Below are 20,777 nucleotides of genomic sequence, written 5' to 3' on the forward strand. Positions count from 1 at the left end.
GACTGACCACTCTGTGAGAAATTCCACATTTTAAACAAAAACTTAAATGACAAAGATGAGGATGATGCACAATCAAGCATTACCTACATCGCCGCAATCCAGGCAACACTTGAACTCCTCATGACAAATTCCACTACCCCACCTTGTGGTGTTTGCATCCAATCACAAACCAACAGCTGAGAGGCTGGGAGGGAGGGACGGTGGGAGGGCGGCGGCTTTTTTTTTTTCCATCCTGTGACCTACTTCACGTCACAGCACCTCTCACTTCCCATCCGTGCCTGGATCAGCCGGTTAGCTCTGGCTAAATGGCAGCGACTTTGCGACGCCGCCTGAGCCAAAATGCATGCTGGGTACACAGATGGAGCGGACAGAAGGAGGAGCAGACAGATAGAGAGTTGGAGGGATGAGGGGAGAGTATGAGAGCTGAAGCTGGGAGCAGATGTTTGTCACATTTACCTTATTGTTGCTACACTCTTGTTGGCACTTCATCAATCCCACATTGGAAGCAGCAGTTCCACTGCACGTGCTTCAGAACGGGACTTATTAAAACAAACAACTCCTCTTCATTAGCTTTGTTAGATAATTTACAGGCACTTTGGTAATTAATAAATAGCTTGCAAACTCATCAGTGAGGTCGGGTCCCCTTTTGTCACGCGCCCAAAGTTTCAATTGTTATTTTTTTTCCTCAAATTATTATGTTTTCACTCCTGTACAATAATAAAAGGGCTTAACATAATTTATTTTATATTTCAACTTAGTGCGGATGTTTTTTTGTTGTTGTTTTTTTTCAGTGGAAGAAAAGCTTCCAGGAAAACCCTAGTCCTTTATCCAGGACAATACAGAAGACTGTTGTCAAATGCAGAACAGAAGCTTAATAAACAAGAAACTCTTCTCCTGTCGGACAACTTTTAACATTTCTGATCCTCTGTAATCACTCTGCAAGAACTTTAGCTGAATAATGCAAGTGAGCAAATGCCAACAAAGTCCATTTTGGGTAGGTGAACCTTATTTACAGAAGTCAATATAGACACCCAACGAGACTGAACACTAGGCTGGAATTAAGTGAGAGTTTAAGTGTGTACACACTTATGCAACACAGTGACCACAGCTTTTTATTTTTTAGCAAATCTGACACTAACAATTCAGATTTGCATGTTGAAAAATTTATGAAATGGTTAATCTTTGCTGGTCTTTTTTTTTTTTTTTTTCAAACACTGTATATTCATCATTTTAATTAAAAATCTAAATATATGTTTAATTAAAGTGACCACAAATTCAGTTCTTGTTATGCACAGCAAATATCACATTCACAGAAAGCAAACAAGTTGCTGTTTGTAAATTAACCAGATCACAAGACATGTTGTATCCAACTTGTCCACTTTGCTTGTTCCAACAATTTCCCAGTGGAAAGCCTCAATTTGATTCATAATTACACGATAATAAGACATACGTCAACCCCCAACACGCTCCCGTTTCAGTTCCACAGATTTTACATCTCTCTTTAGTCCTGACTATACGGTCATTTTCAGGGTTCTTCTGCCCGCTTCTTGCCAAGAACTAAAAGTGAATCTCTGCAGACGCACTTTTCAAATTTGCACCAGTGAGGTCCACATTCCGGCACCGTGACCACACTTGATGGGGGTAAACAGCCACGCCGCATAGGGCATGTCGAATGTGATTGGGCCTGCGGACACGTTCCTGCTGGCCACTCATCACAAAGATGCAATCAATGCAGCGCCGCCGGGAACCCGCTATTGGATTGACACAGTTCTCCTCAGAAGATAAATGGAAATTAGGGGAAGCTGCTCTCGCCGTCTCGTCGACTTCAACCATGACCGCGGTGCAATCACAATCAGTCCGTAACGTTCTTGTTTTTGTCAATATACATGGTATGAACTTTGATTTGTATTTCATGCCTCGGTCCCAACAGTCTGTTTATAGATAATAGTGGGTGGCTTTGACATTACGGTGCAGAACACCCCATGCCTCTGGTTTTAAAATAACCCCTTTTTATATGGCTGAGTGGATTTAATGCTACTGTGAAAAAGGCATGATTCACCACCCTCTGATCTTTAAACTTCGCTGATGTGAATCACCCTCTTCTACAGATTTTTTAAGAGCCGCTGTGGTGACTAACTGCATCATGAAAAAAAAAAGAGAGAAAGAAAATCTCCCATCCTCTTTAGAAGAGTGACTTCACTGATATGAGAGATGGACTCTGCAAGAGATGTCAGAGGCAGCAGGGGGAAACACTGTCATGTGATTTAACATGTTGCTTAGGCAGCACTCTATCCTTCTTCTTGCAGTTAACAAAATAAAATAAAAAAATGGGTGAAAGAAAAAAAAAAAGAGAGAGGGGAGATTTGTTTCCAGGCAGGGAAAGGGGGCTGGTGGTTTTTGGAGAGTTTTAAGATGCCACATGTGGCTCTCATTCTGAGGATGGAAACAGCAGCATCACCGCTTCATTTAGGAATCTATAAAATAGCAGCAGCGGGATTTTTCTCAGAAACGAACAAAGTGGAGTGAAGTTATTTGATACTTTGAGGCTCAATAGCATGAGGCACATTCATCTTTCTGAGAAAATTCACTTAAGTTGCAAGCAGCTCATTGCGAAATCATACATTGTGAAATAGCCAATAAAACATCACTATGGTAACTGACAGCGTGTCATGCGTTTGACATAAAGGCGCAAAAGCTGTTGTGGGCTATTTATTATAGCCGCCTTTGTAATTCCTCTTGATTTTCACTAAACAAAACATTGGCTTTGACGAAAATGGACAGCATGGAAACTGAGAGCAAAATAAAGGGGCAAGATCTGAATATGAGTTTGAGTTAACAACAGGTGTAACAATGAATAAGTTACAATGTTCTAATATAATCAAAACAAATAAGAAAAAAATGTATCTGGCAGGCCTCTTTCAGCCTTCTTTCCACCTGTTACTGCAGAATGGCTCAGAGAAAACGCCATTCGCTCCTGCTCATCTTCATTCAAATCCAGCATTTTAAATCACTTTAAAAATAAATGCTGGCAGAAAATTCCAATGTGAAATCACACCTTGGGTTGAGGTATTAACGCCTGTTTAAAAAGGATTATGACTACATGTCATTTGAGGCACTTTAAGGTTTTCTTTTGCTTTCCATCACATCCACAGAACAAGGTGGTACAATAAATCGAATGATGTTTTGAACAAATGGTTCCTTGCGTTGCGTCAGCCTTCACGTCTGAAGCTTACTCTGTTACAGGTTGGTCTATCAGCGCGCGCGCACACACACACACACACACACACACACACACACCAGATCAGCCATGTTTCTGTTAACTTTGTGGATCAAAGACTCACTGCAGGAAGCTCTGCTTCCCCCGTTTCCTCCATGGATTCTCCCGCTGCTTCCATCACATCGGTTTTTCCTCTGTAAGAAACTATCTGATGTTAGCTTCTCTCTGCTCAGCCTCTGCTCTACTGTAAAAGGATGTGAGGGTAATAAAGGCTCGTTTGTTAGATTTTTCACTGATTTGATCAACCCCTCTTTACACCTGTATGGTTACGGTGAGGCTGGGTGAAGTTAGGTTTAGGTTGGAAGGCCAGAGCTACACACACTCCGTCAGCAGGTGGATGTACCAAGAGGTTGCTGGAGACATTCCAGTGTGGGCGAAAGTACTTTTCTGGCGGTCGTCATTCAGAACTTTGTTCATGTGTGATATGCATTGTAATTGGATGAGAGGGGGGAGTGAGAGAAGAGAAGAAGAAAGGAGAGATGTTGAGATGAGTCCACAGCTCAGCGAGGTGTTAATTTAGCAGTTGCTTGTTTTGCTTTTGGCTATAATAATTCCTATACTATTTTTAGGAGCTTACAAATTTACAGCTGAAAAGGTTCCAAGGTTTTATTTTGAAGAAAAAGAGCCAGATAATCCTAATGGCCTGGCAGATTACCGCAAAAATATGGGATGGCATCTTTTTAATCTCGGCAAACCCAGCGTTTGGTCACTTGACTTGGACTTGTTCATCTTAAATTGCCATTTGCGTTGCACTAATATGACATTTTCCAGAATTAAAGACAGTAAATATTTCAGTGCTTGTTGATATTTTAGGAGCCCGTGACTGTTAGGACCAGAACAGGTGGGCTGCTTATAATCCACCAGGCTTTAAAACAGTATTTGAGACTGGACCAGTATGCCAAACGCATCAAAGTTAGGTTTAGCACTAATGGCACAAACTTGCTGGAAATGGCCTGTAAGTATTGAGAACATATGGGGCCCCACAAAAGAGCAGTCTGATACTTCTGAGTGCTAGTAATTTTCCATATTCACTGTTTTTGCCTCCAGTCTTTGAAGTTTTACTGTTTTACTGTTTTTTCCACACTGACACTTTTTCAGGCACCAAAAAGCCTGCTAAGGAACCTTTTATAAACATCATGAATGTTTTTGCACCTACATTTATCTATTACTTACCTTTTCTGGAGGCCAATAATCAAAAATAATTTCATATAATCCACTCTTAGCCTAAAGACATGTAGGTTTGTGACTCCAATAAATAAACACTACCAAAAAGGAGGATGCTCAGTATTAATTTGGTTTGATCAGTTACAGCAATCTCATCATTTTCTTCCATCAGTGGAATTAGGATGCCATAAAAAGTAGAGATGTGCCGATCAGGTTTTTTCCTGCCGATACCGATACCGATCACCCATGATGGCCGATACACCGATACCGATCACCGATACCGATCACATAATTATTATTTATTTATTTTTATCATAAACACTACCGGTTACATTATGTGGAAAAAGGAACCATGAATTCACCTTAATTTAGACAAAAACTTGTTTTTAATAACTTTTTCCAAGAAGAAAACTAAACAAAACAGGCATTGTGCAAATTGTACTGCTATTGGTAGTGCTATCTTTAACAGACTGAAAACATATGAAGGCATAAAACCTCTCAACATTGCCAAAAAGTTCAAGTATAAAACTTAACATTCAAAGGCAAATACAGGATCCATTACAATAAACAATCCAGAGTTACTGGATGAAAACTTCCTGTTAGCATGGCGGCTAGCTGATTAGTGCTAGTTCTGATTGGCTGTTTCTGACTGAGCGGAGTAATTATGCAGGACAGGGAGGAGATCGATTATTTTTTCAGAGATTATTTGTCTCATGTTAGGACAGCGAAAGTTTTAATACGTATGTAAAATTTATTTTTTTAAGTTAGATGCTGCAGCTTTAAGCAGAGGTTCGGTGTGAGAGTCACTACCAGGTGGAGCAGAAGCGGCGCTCCGTCTGTGAAATATTGCTATCTGTAGCGTAGCAGCGGTTCAACAGGAGAGCAGAACCAGCATCTTACACCGCAGCACAAAGACAAATAATTTTGCGGGTTATTGGTTTAGTTTTCTGACCGTCATGCTAATCCGGGTGAGTGTTTGTAGCTGTGCGCTGCTTTACCTGCTATCTGATCCTCCGTATGTCTTTTTTTTACTGCAGTGAGCCTCGATGTAGCCAAACTCCGTCAAGTATGGCTTTGTTTTTATGTCGTATTAGCTTCGTTGTGTTGATGCATTTTGACGTGCTTCAATTTTCCGTAGCAACACGCAGCAAACTTCCCCATTCACTCAGTGCGTTATAGTTGCACATCGCTTAGGATTTGTTGCTGCGCGTTTGCACAGAGTGAAGGAAAGAGGAGACCAGCTGTACAGGCAGGCTGCGAAATGAGAAGTAGGTGATCGGTATCGGTAAAAGAGACAATGATCGCCGATCACCGATCATGCACTTTTTCACGAAAATCGGCCCGATTATGATCGGTGACCGATCGATCGGCACACCTCTAATAAAAAGTATTCAGATTATATAGACTGATACAAAATAGTAAAAATAAAATAAAAAAGAAACACAAAAAAACAAGAACATGGTACAGTAAAAGGGTATTAATTGGTACATTCAAGGAGTTGAAATTGGAGTAGGATTGGAAAAAGTGCAAATTGGCTCAGGGATGTTTCAACTTATATGCAGATTAAAATCGTGTCCATTCAATCAGGGGGTTTGTGTTGGTGCCAAAGGGAATCATGAATATTTTTACACTGTTGGAGGAAGTTGGAGTACCCAGAGAGAGTCCGAGCATACACGAGGAAAACACGCAACACCCTGCAGAAATGCCCAGCTTTGGATCTGAGTTAAGAACCAACAACAGTGTGAACAACTGTGTTACCATGCAAACATTGCATTTGCTGCAGTTTTTAAATATTTAAATCAATGCTGTTAAGAATGGCCCGGATACAGGATATTGTATTACAACCCAACCACAGTAGGCAATTTATAGGCTAGTCATAAAAGAAGATAATTCGGAAACTTTAGACCGACACAAAATTTACACGGCTGATTTAAATGTCACACAAAGCAGAAGGCATTTTATTGATTTCATCCCATCACAATATTAGATCAAACATCTTAACACCTGAACACCTCAAAAAGAAAGAGGGCCACATTACCTGATCCTAACATGCTGTTTGATATTGTTCAGTCAGCAATCAAAAGCAATCACGCTTTTGACAAGCAAGGCAGGAGCAGTCTGGTTCTAAATTGACTGTAGTTCAATTTATATTCAAGTTTTGGAAGCAACATAAAATAATAAATGTGAAATCTCATATGGAATGAAGAATAATTTCGCGTGGCACGGAACAGCAACAAAGATCCACGATACACGACCAGCGGTTTCTGTTAACGTGTCGGGGGGTGGGGGGAATGAAAATGTCTTTCTTGGTGTTCCAATCTGTACAAAACGCATAAATATGTAAATGCACTGATGCACACAAATCAATCCCACAACCGTTCACAATCCAACTGCTGAAAGGAATGCTTCACTTCATTACAAACCCCTTTCTTCATCTCTACAGCAATCTGGTTACATCAAATTCAAGTCTCATTTGACTTTCAACCAGGCGTCCTTTACCTCCCACACACACATGCACACACACACACACACTCCACTGCTCTGCTAGACATCCATCCTATTATGTCTGAAGCCTTAGTCAGTCTCAGGGCTTCCTCTGAGATGTTCGGCGCACCGACAGTTTAATTCAAGCGATCGCTCTGACTTCTCACCGAGTTTGTAGCTGCGGGATGAAAAGCCCGTTGCAGACTTTTAATGACGAAGAAAAATAAGTGAATAAGTTCAAACCCATGTGCGATCAAAGTGATCAATTTGCACATTCGGATCTGAACACCTCTAACACAGGGAGAGAGGAGAGCGACTCACCTTCACAGATCCTGTCCAGCCGCTGCCGTTTGACTTTGTGTTTGTCGACCAGCGCCATCCTGTCCAAGCTGTGAGTGCTTTGTCCTTTCTGGATTTCAGGTTTACGGCTTCAGTTATCTTGTTGGTGTTTGATATCTGAAATACAAGGAAGCAGGAGAAAAAAATAAAAAATTGTTTCCATTTGTGATTTTTTTTTTTTCTCATGAGGTAGCACATATGCCGCAATACATTACAGGAACGGTGTCATTTGATGTTTTGTAGTGCAGTTAATATAGAACTCATTTACATACGTTGCGCCCTTGGGATGGCACACTCCAAATAAACTGTGACTTAAAGCGACATACAACAGGGGGGAGAGCCATAATTCTGATTTATGCAAAGTAGAACATCACTTACATTATATGAAAAATGCATGATGCACAAATTAAAGATGTGGGAATGTGCTCGCAGTGCGAAAGCCAATTAAATCCACAGCAGAGTTAGCTAAATTGTTACACTAACTAAAAATGAGTCAAAGTGAGGAAGCCTTGAAAGTAACTGAAATCATTTAAGAGGTTCCTGAATTTCCTGAACTGTGCCACAGAGAAGCTCACCACTAGAGGGAGTCTCATCTGTAGGCGGCCCATTTATTTAGATCCGATTAAGAAATTGCCAACAGAAAATAGCACAATCAGAAAAAAAAAAAAAAACAACACATGAGAAATCTCGTAAATCATCATGCAAAATGACACTCCATAAAACTATAACCTAATTGGTTCCTGCTCAAGCCTGGGAGACACTGAGGATTTTATTTTTTTCCCCCCAGTTTTAGTGGGGAGAGATGAGGGAGACAAACACAGACAGAAGTTGGCACAAGAATGCACACACACACACACACAGAGAGAGAGAAAGACAAAAATTGGCAAGCAGAAATGTGGGCTGACACACACGCATACACAAGAAGGGCAACTAGTCACACAGAGGAATGTGGGTCAGTTAGTCAGCAGACAGGAGGAGGTTGTATCAGCAGAATAAAGACATAAAGGGGGGCTGATGGGAGGGAGAGGAAAGTACTAGAAAAGCATCATCGAACAAGACGAGTTCATTGTGACCTCCTCCTACATTACAACTGTGGCTCTGTCTGTGCTTTTTTTAAATTTTCTTTTGTAATTTTCTGACCTCTGTTTCATTCTATGTTTGTCCTAAATGCACTTCCACTTCCACACATCAGAATATGATTTTAACATACTGATATGTGCAATCTGAATGCATCCGATCACCGCTGTTATGCTTCACTGGTATGGGTGGCAGGTCAAACACTGAGGCTGAGTGATGAATTTATGTTTTATTTTTAATATTGACAGTACTGTTTTGTGCAAAGCAGCTAATGTACCTTCAAAAAAAAAAAAACACAACCATAATCGCTAAGTTTGCTCATTTCTTTCTACTAACCAAGCACATTTTAGATTGAAGCCATGCCACAGCTTTCCTCCTCCACAGAGTACAATTTCTCCCAAAAAGCCAAAGACCCACATGTGGGAGTCAGAAGAGAAGTAATTGAGCAAAAGAAAAAGCAGGAAACAGTTATTCAGAGGCAGGGGAGTCTCTAGACCGAAGAGGACATGGATAGGGCCTCCAAGGTCCACGTGCAATATGAACGTCAACTTTACAACTCAAATAAAGTCAGATCTCTATATTTACTTGAAAGTCTCCTGGAGAAAAAAAAAAGAACTTTGCTAAAAGCAAACCAGCGATGAAAGCTGCCCTAATAATACACCAAAACAGCTTTCCAGAACATACAAACACACTGAGTGTACAACAGGTAAATAAAATACAACACTGTAATCCGTTCTTTTAAGAATCACTACTTTACCCTCCCTGTAACCCTTGAAGTTTTGCTCTTATTTAGACTAGCAATGTGCTTAAAGGCTAAGTTTCCTTAAAATTTAAATGAGCGATTGTGCTACTGCATTAAATTATTAATTGAATATAAGGCTTTTTTTTTTTTTACATATTTTTGCCAATGACAGCAAACTGCAGTGCAAGAGTTGATATAAAAAAAAACTTCAGTCCGCCTTTTGTTCCCTCAGTTAGCTGGTTAGCATCATCGATGCTAATGTGCTACAGTGTTAAAATCACGTCTTAGGTGCCTGCCATAGCAATGCATAGGGAGAGCAGTGACTGACTTCGTAAGTCAGTCACTGCCTCCATGCATTGCACCCAATAGAATGTCTTTGTTATCTTTCTTCTCTGAAACACACACAGAACAGAGGATTTCTGACTCCAAAACTCTTTTAACTCCCCCTCACAGGCACAAATATCGCCCTATTGGTCTAAAAGTCGGTCATGACATATAGATACACATGCCTGCTTCCATAAAATGTTTTCAAAATTTTGCTAGGGCTTATGGTTATTTGTCAGGGTCCTTGAGACCGACGCTGGGTGTCTCACAAGTATAGAAACTCTGTCTCCAGCATACTGTCTGACAGAGAGAGCCAGCCCAGGTGCAGATAATTATTTACCATAGCAACGGGCCCCAGAGAGAGGCAGTGAGTAGTCTCACAAACAGGCGCAGTGACAGGTCTCACAATGAATTGCGGGAAGAATTCCAGCTAAATCCTGAATATGCCCAATTTGGGTTGTCTTTGCCCTTTTATCGCAGCCTGTGGGGTTTTCCCTGACTGGGGTCGAGAATACAACTTGTCGAAGCGCGGTGACGTAAGAACAGAGGGGAATCCCAAACAGCTGACATATCCTCAACTGAGAGTCCAGTGGATATCGGAGATGATATGTGGAAATGTTTATTATTATATAAAGGTCATTATTATTATATATTATTATGTTTATTCAGTTAAAAATGTTAACTATGAAAAAACATAGTCACCTCCAAATCATAGTGCAGCAAATAGAGCGGCTGCTCCCGTCGTCTTTTATCCGCCGCCTTTTATTTTTGTTACGTCTTTTATCTCTTAAAATGAGTCCACAAACTATCACTATTGCTTCTACATCGTCATCCGTGTTTGGTTATTCTAAATTCCCGTATGCTATGTTGGGGGTTTTACTGGATTATCCTCTGGAATCGGGATGTTCGTGAGTGGAAGCGGTTCGTGTGGTGTGAAGAATCGGCCGACAATTCTTAAATCTTGCCGTCTAAACCAGACTTAAGACTCACAAGCTCTACTCATCTCCTCTCGACTACTGCCCAAACGCTCTCTGACTTTGGTCGCTATGGTAACGTTTACATATCCCTTCAAAATAAGATACAGATGCGCCACAAAAACGAACATTTTACTTTCGTGAAAATTTTAACTCACGATAATGACTGACGGGAGCTCTGAGCTTGTTTCTCTGCAACGAGACGGTCCCATCTGGGAGTGACGAGAGACAATGACACCTGAAGTGTTGCTTATATCCACAGCCTGCTTGGTCTCTACGTGGCGAAGCAGTTTGAAGCTTCGTTGCCTCATTAGCAGCCGGTGTTACGTCAATCCGCGTTTCCCCATCAGATACGGTTCCCCCTTCGTCTTCTTGCCGCTCCGCCCCGCCCACGCGGCAAAATAGGCGCGTGCTCGTGATGAGCACTGAGAAAGCACGCGCGTGGCAAGCACGCGCTTGTTCGGCGCGCTTGTCTGAGGAACTACGGACACCGTGAAAGCTCAAACAACATGTTTCGGCAAACTTGTCACACTTTCTTCACGTTTTTGCGGGAAACTAATAGTAATAATACTAATAATTATAATAAATATATATGTTATACATATTATGATTATAATAAATATATATTTTATACATATATTATAATTATAATACATAATATATGTTATATATATATATATATATAATAATTATAATACATAATATATGTTATAGTTATAATTATAATATATATATGTTGTATATATTATAATTATAATATGTTGTATATATTATAATTATAATAGATAGATAGATAGCATAATGCTATATGAATTAAAAACAGGGCAATGCAATTTAATGCTCAATATTACCCATCAGATACCGTTTTCCCTGTTTTAAAGTGGGGGAACGCTATCTGATGGCCATAAATCTCCCATCAGATACCGTTTCCCCTGTTTTAAAGTGGGGGAACGCTATCTGATGGCCATAAATCTCCCATCAGATACCGTTTCCCCTGTTTTAAAGTGGGGGAACGCTATCTGATGGCCATAAATCTCCCTTCAGATACCGTTTCCTTTGTCTTAAAGTGGGGGAACGCTATCTGATGGCCATATTTCACCCATCAGATACCGTTTCCCCTGTTTTAAAGTGGGGGAACGCTATCTGATGGCCATAAATCTCCCATCAGATACCGTTTCCCCTGTTTTAAAGTGGGGGAACGGTATCTGATGGCCATAAATTTCACATCAGATAACGTTCCCCCTGTTTTACAATGGGGGAACGGTATCTGATGGAGACATTTCACCCATCAGATAGCGTTCCCCCTATGTTAAAATCACCCATCAGATAGCGTTCCCCCTGTTTTACAGTGGGGGAACGCTATCTGATGGAGACATTTCACCCATCAGATAGCGTTCCCCCTATGTTAAAATCACCCATCAGATAGCGTTCCCCCTGTTTTACAGTGGGGGAACGCTATCTGATGGAGACATTTCACCCATCAGATAGCGTTCCCCCTATGTTAAAATCACCCATCAGATAGTGTTCACCCTGTTTTACAGTGGGGGAACACTATCTGATGGAGACATTTCACCCATCAGATATCGTTCCCCCTGTTTTACAGTGGGGGAACACTATCTGATGGAGACATTTCACCCATCAGATACCGTTACCCCACTTTAAAACAGGGGAAACGGTATGTGATGGGAGATTTATGGCCATCAGATAGCGTTCCCCCACTTTAAAACAGGGAAAACGGTATCTGATGGGAGATTTATGGCCATCAGATAGCGTTCCCCCACTTTAAAACAGGGGAAACGGTATGTGATGGGAGATTTATGGCCATCAGATAGCGTTCCCCCACTTTAAAACAGGGAAAACGGTATCTGATGGGTAATATTGAGCATTAAATTGCATTGCCCTGTTTTTAATTCATATAGCATTATGCTATCTATCTATCTATTATAATTATAATATATACAACATATTATAATTATAATATATACAACATATATATATTATAATTATAACTATAACATATATTATGTATTATAATTATTATATATATATATATATATATATAACATATATTATGTATTATAATTATAATATATGTATAAAATATATATTATTTATTATAATCATAATATGTATAACATATATATTTATTATAATTATTAGTATTATTACTATTAGTTTCCCGCAAAAACGTGAAGAAAGTGTGACAAGTTTGCCGAAACATGTTGTTTGAGCTTTCACGGTGTCCGTAGTTCCTCAGACAAGCGCGCCGAACAAGCGCGTGCTTGCCACGCGCGTGCTTTCTCAGTGCTCATCACGAGCACGCGCCTATTTTGCCGCGTGGGCGGGGCGGAGCGGCAAGAAGACGAAGGGGGAACCGTATCTGATGGGGAAACGCGGATTGACGTAACACCGGTCGCCGCATGTTACGCAGAGCGGGCTTGTAATGTGGGACTCACCTACCGGTCCGGGATAAATCCATTCTCCTGTCTCTTCTCTTGGCCTTTTCCCCTTTGCAAAGAAACTTTCCAAAGACACCTGATCTGTTTCTTACTCATTTTGCTGCTTGTGGGCTCAGCGTTGGCCCTCAAGTAACCGAGAGAATCCGGTTAAAGGATTTTCAAAATAAAAGATCCTCCAGACTCAAATAATACATAAAACGGAAATATTTAATTATTTCTTGCGCGGCCCGGTACCAATTGGTCGTACCGGTCCGTGGACCGGGAGTTGGGGACCACTGAGCTATAAGACTATGGTGATGGACCAGGCAAAAGCTTCAGTTGTTGCACTTTGGTGATGAACCCTATCAGCACGTAAGTATTGCACATGTGCTCCTGGGCAAGTCCAACTGTGCAATCTATAGCTAGAACGCTGGGTCTGAAGTGACGGGCACACTTTTGCAGGCCCCGGTTAAATTTCTTCAGGAATGTTCTAGTTATCAAGTGATATTTTGTCAACTTTAAACATTTTTAACCCCAAAACACGACAGGCTACTGAATGGATGAGCCTAGCGCCCAACTACTGGGCTTGGCAAGTTTTCTAGGGGAAATCTTGAATTTATAATTTTTCAGAATTGGGGCCTGCCATGGCAATGCATAGGCAGGCACCTATTGTTCTACACCTCAAAATAACTGCCTCTTCCCACTACCGTTAATGCGGCTCGTACCGCTGCGTGTCCCCTTCACAGTATACGTCAAAACGTGCAGCTCATCCCGTGAGGGGATCTATTGCTTTTGTTGGCATTTCGAGTAACTGTGGCGACATAATTAACACAAAACGAGCCAAATTCAACTCAAAACAAAAGTCTGACACAAAACAGTGCCACTCAAAATAGACGTAGACTTTTGTCTGCCCCTGAGCTGCTCTTTAGAACTACAGACATGGCGGAACACTCCGTTAATCCTTTTCCTTTTGTGTTTTATTTACCGTGGTCATAGCAACTGAACTAACGGGCGCCGGGAGAAAAAGAGCGATGGCGGTTCTAGTTAGCTGAGGTATAAACCTACTGTACAGGAGATGAATTGCGATCTGTTTATATGTACAGATTGCTTAATACACCGTCAGTTATCAGCTTTGAAATAAAACGGTTCTGGAAGTTGTTGGAAAGTAATATTGACATGTTGTTCAGATTGTTTTTTCGTTACATTAGTCGAATCTGTTTAGCTATATTCTGTCTTTCTGTGAACATGCTGGTGTACAGAAAAAAATAAAATTATATATATATATATATATATATATATATATATATATATATATATATATATATATACATAGTATATTTTTTTATGCAGTAGCAGATGGGGTTATTCTGAGACTTAAGTGTGTGACATAAGCTGTACCTTTGTATTAAAGAATCTAAAACTGTTTATTACAGGAATAATATTGTCTAGAATGACAAATAAAATAACATGGACACAATGATTATTTTGAAGAAAGATCAGATATGGTGCTGTTTGGAAATGTTAACTATTTAACCAGAACAGATTCCAGGAGGATTAGTGAAGCATAGATTTGTTTCTGCCTCATCACTCCTACATGTTCTAAACTTTTTACAGGAAAATCAGCATCTGTTACACCGACACCAGCCTTGATGTGTTAAACTCATTGCATCTCTGAATAATGCCGTTTATGTTATATCTTATATGCATATCATCTAGTGGTGGCAAAAGCAACAAAAAAAAAACTATTATGCTATGTACTTAAGATGGAATATATGCACATATAATCATGACATGTTTTGATTAAAGTAATTTATCCTCGGTGTAATTCCAGTACCGAAAAATTAACTTTACACCAGGTGAGTCTCTCACCTGAGAATGTGAACCTACTGGGCTGATTCTGTGCCTTCAAATAATTTTAATGCTCCTGTAGAAGATTCATAACTTAAAAGTTACAGGAACCTACAAGTTAACTTATAAGGAACAGGTCTGAAAAAAAAAAAAGAACAGTCTGTGTGCTACACTCAAGAGAGAGATTCCTTTGATGCATCAAAGAGTGATGTCATCACTGATGATGTCATTGTTACCATAGGAACTAAACATTCTAATGGTGCATTCACACCAAACAAGTTTTGAGCGTCAGGCTCAAAACGTGTTTAGTGTCACATAGACTTTATATTCAAAGTCTATGTGAAGTATTGGATGTGCTGGACGCGTCAAACGCTCCAAACGGTTCAAATGGCACCGCGCTAGACGCTCGAAGAGCGCCGCAACGGCCCTCGACGCGCCTCCACATAGAGTTTGAATGTAAACCAGATGCGCCTGACGGTCAAAATGTGTTTGGTGTGAACGCACCATTATATGTCCAGTGTCATATTAGGTCCACCATATTAGGACCAAAGACTTGTCCTAATATGATGGATTCATTGCTTCGGGTCAGGGGTAATGTTTAGACGTAAGATGTGAATTAAGGTTTAGTTAATGTTAGGAATAGACTAGTAATGGTTTGTGTTAGGGAAAATGTCTGGGTTAGGCAAAATCGCAGCTACTAAAATGTAGGGAAATCAATGCAAAGTTCTAATATGGGTCAAAATAGTTTTGACATGCCCGTATAGAATTTTGTTTTCTAAACCATTCTATAAATAATGATGATATAATGTTAGGTTGTTTTTCTGCCAATTGCACAGCTGCAGTACACTAGTAGTCTAATGTGTTGAATGTGAATGTGGTGGTGAATTAGAAACCAATCAGAACCAAAAGTTTGCCTTTTGGTTCTGATTGGTTGTTTCTGGACAGTAGCAGAGCCAAATTAATTTTCACAAATTCTCTGTTTCGTATTCTATTGTCAACTGTTTAACAAATATTCATCCATCATCTAACATAACATAGGTATGTTAGATGATGGAAGAATATTTGTTAAACAGTTTGAGGTTTTGCCAAATTTATGCAAAGCCTCAAATTTTCATAATGCAAAGTGTTGGCAAAACCTGGGCTTGGATAGAGACCTAAGTTAGTGCCACCTGGGTGTGGGTCGGTGTAAAGGCCGAGCCGGGCTTAGCTTGGCCTTTGTGCCAACGCCAACATGAAGACCCTCCGTGCAACCAGTGGAGGTTGATCGCATGGATGTCTGTCTTTCCTCGGACCTCCATGTTTGTGTGGAGGTTTGGCTTTGCGTGGACTCCTCTGTTTGCAACCTGAGTGTGGGTTGGCGCAAAGGCTGAGCCAGGCTATGCATAGAGACCCCTCGTTGATTCAAGGTCTGTTTTTCTTCTGACCTTCCTGGTTGATCGGAGGTCCATCTTTCCTCGGACCTCCCTGGTTGATCGGAGGTCCATCTTTCCTCGGACCTCCCTGGTTGATTGGAGGTCCGTCTTTCCTCGGATCTCCCTGGTTGATTGGAGGTCCGTTTTTCTACGAACCTCCCTGGTTGATTGGAGGTCTGTCTTTCTTTGAACCTCCCTGGTTGATTGGAGGTCCCTGGTTGATTGAAGGTCCGTCTTTCTTTAGACCTCCCTGGTTGATTGGAAGTCTGTCTATCCTTGGTCTCCTCTGTTTGTAGGGAGCCTTCTCTTTGCAGTGGGATCTCTGGTCGGGTGGAGACTCTAGGATGGCTGTTTTCTAGAGCAAGTTTCAACTCCACCTTCAGGTCCGCAACCTGACCCTGCAGAGCTTTCACCGTTTCCTCCTGAGCCTTAAATTTGGAAGCTTGCTCAGAGTGACTTTTGAGCTGCTCCTCATATTTGAGTCTCACTCGGTATTCTTCAACCATTACTTCAATCAGACCTTTATTGCGGGAGGCGTATTTTGAAGCCTCCCACTTGAAGTACTCCAGCTGTTGAAGAACGTTCTTGTCAGTTGTAACTTTGGAAGAGCAAGAAACCTGTTCACGTTTGACTTGCAGGTGACGTTCTTTGTCCAACATTTTTTGCAGTCTTTGAATCTCCTCCTGCTGGGATTTGACTTCAGCCTGACATGCAATTGTTCTGTCTCTTTCCTCACGGAGTTCAAAATTCTTACTCTGCAGTTCTGTTTTAAGATCATCTACCTGCTTTGTCAAATCTTTGACGTGTTGACTAGCCTCTGCCACGTCTTCCACTAAGGGGGAGATCTTGAAGCCAGCAGAGGGTGTTGTTTCCTGCTGGACTTCCAATAATCTTGGACTCTCAAAGTCGCCGGAAGGACTTGATTCCCCCTGGATCTTTGATTCATCTTCCGGCTCAATGGGGCTGTCATCTTCAACAGGGAAAATGACAACATCGTAGTCGACTTGGATGTTGCGGTCTACCATGTCGACCCATGAAAGCTTAGCTGGAAAAGCTTCATGTTCGCAAACAATCTGTTGTTGCTTCATGTTTATATTCTAGTAACTTCTTGCTTCTCTGAATGTCGAACGTGCTCTGAAGGGTGATCTGTCGCGATAGAACTGTAGAACAGATCAGAGAAAACTCTGTCTGTGAGCTACATTCAAGCGAGAGATTCCCTTGTGATATCATAGAGTGAAGACATCACTGCTGATGTCATTGATACCATTGGAACTGAACATTCTATCCACCTTACTCCTGGGAGGCTTACTGGGGAAACGATTATGGGTCTTACTTCTGGTGACTAGCGGAAGTAGCAGTATTTCATTGTAATTTATAGGGTTTTTGGCTAATCTATGCAGCAATCTATGCCTTGTGCTGCAAGGCAGTGTATTAACATTAGCACAAACATTAGCATTTCACTGCTCCCCATTAGCATTAGCCTTTTGTCTAAAAATAGCTTTTATCTATTTTTTGTATTTTTTAGTCACACTTAGTATACTGAATGGAGGAAGGAAATGTAAAACAACATGCTAGCGACACCATTTAGGTTAATGTTAGCAATTTACACTAATTTTAACATACAGAATGGAGTAAGTCCATGTTACTCAACATGGTTGTGACTCTTCACATGCTATTGAGTACATTGCAACTTACTTTAGCATTGATGCTAATTTGTAGCATCAGATGGGCACACTTTGGCAGGCCCCATTTAAATTTCTTCAGAAATATTAGTTATAAATATACTACTCAAACGATGGTACAACAAGCTACACAAGCTCAACACTACACATGGATTAATTTCTATAAACCAATTCAAGAGTTTTGAACCATGCAAGGAAAGTCACTGCGTTTTTTCAAAAGTGGAAAAAAAAAGTTAACTTTACTAAGTGGGTTGAAAAGTCAACAGCAACTTAAAGCAGAGCTCTCAGCCAGAAGAGTGCCAGAGAGGAAGTACGGTTATCCTGCAGCCCTTAGCGCTGCCGCTGCTCGACTGTTGGTTGACTAAGTGCTCTTATGTAACTTAACAATAAAGGGTTTGACCTGAGAGAAAATACATGCTTAGAGCTGGAGGAGAGAAAGAGGGGAAGAGAGGAGAAACGCACACAAAAATGACAATAAATACACGAGCTCCTGGGACTGCCGCCCGGCTCAGTATGCAGAGGTCGCACTCACCGCCTAAACTCTGTGTTAGCTGCGGTCGGGTAGACATGTTCTCAGGTTCCCCTAACAAGTCCACGAATGTTACCAGATTGTCACCGAAGTGCAGCTGACTGACGTGAGTGATGTAAAGCTCACGATATTCTTGGTAAATAGATTCATTCCACTCTCTGACAGGCAACATTTTCACTATGCGGGCTGACACATTCCCCATAACTTTGAGTGCTGCATTTTTGACAGCTGAAAGGAATGCTTATCCACAAATGTTATGTAAACCTTAAAATCTCCCCTTTCTTAGTAGCATTTAATCTACCCTCTGCGCTCTGTACAACCTGCAGTAAACTGCAAGGTCTTAATAAGACCTCGTTTATCCTTTTTATATTGTAGAGGGTTATATAATGCGAGCATGCTAGGTGCTCATCTGCTTGTTCTGTCGGAAACCTTCCTCTTCTTGCACTGCGGACTAAATCATTGCTCGAAGCACAAAGTGCAGCAGTATGCCAAGTTTGTAAAAGGTGGATTCTTGAAGCTTGTCATGCTTCTTTCTTATGAAGTGTAGTTCTTTAATTTAGAAACACTTAAAACTTAACCAGGTTGGATGGGGAATGTCAGAGTACAGTAAGTGCCTTAATAAGATCTATGTTGCATTGTTGCAGTTCATGGCGTTAAAAGTCCGTGACGTACTTCCCCACATGACACCTGTATGTAAAGACATTTCAGAAGCAGAAAACCATTTTCTAACTTCAGAAACGAGTCACACCCACAAAGGACAGTACAAAACGCAGCTCCAGAGATCTTGTTGTGGTTGGTAACAACGTTAAAATCACAGCAGGTGGGAAGAGAAGGTCAAATAGAGGTGATTTTTTTTTTCTAAATCAAGCCGTCTATAACGGCAGCACTCTCTCCAAGAAAAAGAAGAGTTTCTGTTGCAAGTTAAATACTGTTCATTCACAAATGTTGACCAGAGAATGAAATATAATCACATTTTGTAGCAGAAACCCTAAAAAAAAAACACATTGTGAACCAACCATAGTGGTGTCAAACATGTCCTCCCAAATTCATCCTGGTTTTTTTTTTGCATCTCTCTCTCTAGGCTCTAGACTAGAGGCACAAAAATCCTGTCAAATAACAGCTGTGTGGTTAAAGCTGCAGTATGCAAATTTTATAAGCAATGCAATATAAACAAGGAAGCAGGGAATCTCTATTTTTCATAGATTATCCGTCTAACATTATACAGAAATGACATGACGACAGTTTTAACAAATGCGTGAAAAATATCTTGTTTATAAAAGTTGCAAACTGCATTTTATCATTCAAATCGAAGCAATTTTTACCTGCCAAACTACACAAATGTGAAAAGATGTTGGATTTTATCAATACATTCTGGCTCAAAAGTTCTTGATCGTGATATGGCCCAAATTGAAAACAAGTTTGACATTCCTGCGTTAAAAGGAACAAAATCCCCAAAGCTTAAGGGTGAGTTTACGCTACAGCTGTGAGAGACAGTTTTATCAGAGTCAGCACCCAGACCCCTGATGCCTGAACATAAAGTTTGTGAGCATAAAGTTACTGGGGTAAGAAAACTGGACTCGGCCTCCCCACCGACCCTTTTGAATTTTACCTCCTTAAAATCACACATATAAAAGCTAATCGCTTGTCTGACAAGACTTTTATAGGCTTGAAATGAAAAAAAAAAACTAGGTATTAACTTACTGAAAATATATTATTTTATAACCTTATGTCTAAGATTAAGTTACGACCTTGCATCAAACATGGCGTGGCTCACGCCCTGTGGCACAGGCACATTTACAAGGCAGACTGTCTGCAACCCAGCAGAGTGGAGCCACCCAACTTTCTACATATTAACAAAGTTAAAGCCCAATTAAGCTTGCAATGAATGCTGAAGGTGACAGACGGCTCCAGTTTAATATGTCCATTAATCTCTTGCAGACGATGAGTCACTCGTGTGTGATTTGGATGAGCTTTAGCATATTTCTCCAGTTAGTTTTGCTTTCAATAAACACACAACTGTTAATGAACAGTACAAATATGGAAAATGTCTTGGGCTGTGTTGTGGTTTGAAGTGTCACAAACAGAAGATCAATATCAAAGCAGGACCCGGCTCTGCAGATAGAAAAGTCTTAAATTAACACAAACTGGAAATCTCTTGTCTGGTGCATTTTTGATTAAAACATTTGTTTTTCATTCAGTGCAGAATCCAGAAACTTTAAAAGTGACAATAAAAAGTATTATGCAGTAAAACTACTCCTAAAACACTTTAAAAAATAAATGTTACTCAGGGTAATCACATCGCCGTTAGATATCTTATTTCCAGATAAATATTTTTTTCAAGCGTTGCCGTCTTTGCACCACAGTCAATGATTTATTTTCATTAAATTTCAGCCAACGACTCACTCATAAGACACAAGGACAGATTCTTTGTGCTGCACTTCACTTTGTGCCAACAGCATGCTGTCAGGAATACTAATGCATTTAAAC

At 40.5% G+C, this 20,777-nt stretch overlaps 2 protein-coding genes across 3 annotated transcripts in view; both read right to left on the bottom strand.

The window, feature by feature from the left end:
* The window catches only part of ctbp2a (C-terminal binding protein 2a), a 77,067-nt gene that overhangs the window by 41,937 nt on the left and 14,353 nt on the right, over positions 1-20,777 (bottom strand). For both annotated transcript variants that reach the window (XM_088012878.1, XM_088012879.1), the window contains exon 2: positions 7,247-7,381. In XM_088012878.1, the coding sequence (XP_087869004.1) occupies positions 7,247-7,304 (58 nt within the window). In that variant the 5' untranslated portion in view covers positions 7,305-7,381. The remainder of the gene's footprint in view (positions 1-7,246; positions 7,382-20,777) is intronic.
* Positions 15,066-17,113, bottom strand: LOC106911535 (uncharacterized). The gene is made up of 2 exons (XM_088013444.1): positions 16,272-17,113; positions 15,066-15,138 (listed from the first exon to the last, which is right to left on the bottom strand). The coding sequence occupies exons 1-2, from the start codon at positions 17,102-17,104 to the stop codon at positions 15,066-15,068; spliced, it is 906 nt and encodes a 301-aa protein (XP_087869570.1). The 5' UTR covers positions 17,105-17,113.

The sequence above is a fragment of the Poecilia mexicana genome, unplaced genomic scaffold, assembly GCF_051168715.1.
Source record: "Poecilia mexicana isolate PSO_F unplaced genomic scaffold, ASM5116871v1 scaffold_15, whole genome shotgun sequence".
NCBI lineage: Eukaryota > Metazoa > Chordata > Actinopteri > Cyprinodontiformes > Poeciliidae > Poecilia > Poecilia mexicana.

Excerpts from the sequence above, each read along its gene's own strand:
- LOC106911535 (XM_088013444.1), bottom strand. The coding sequence starts at position 17,104 with ATGGTAGACCGCAACATCCAAGTCGACTACGATGTTGTCATTTTCCCT. Across the intron at positions 15,139-16,271 it reads ACCTCCAATCAACCAGGGAG|GCGCATCTGGTTTACATTCA; the intron begins GTTCAAAGAAAG and ends TTTGACCGTCAG.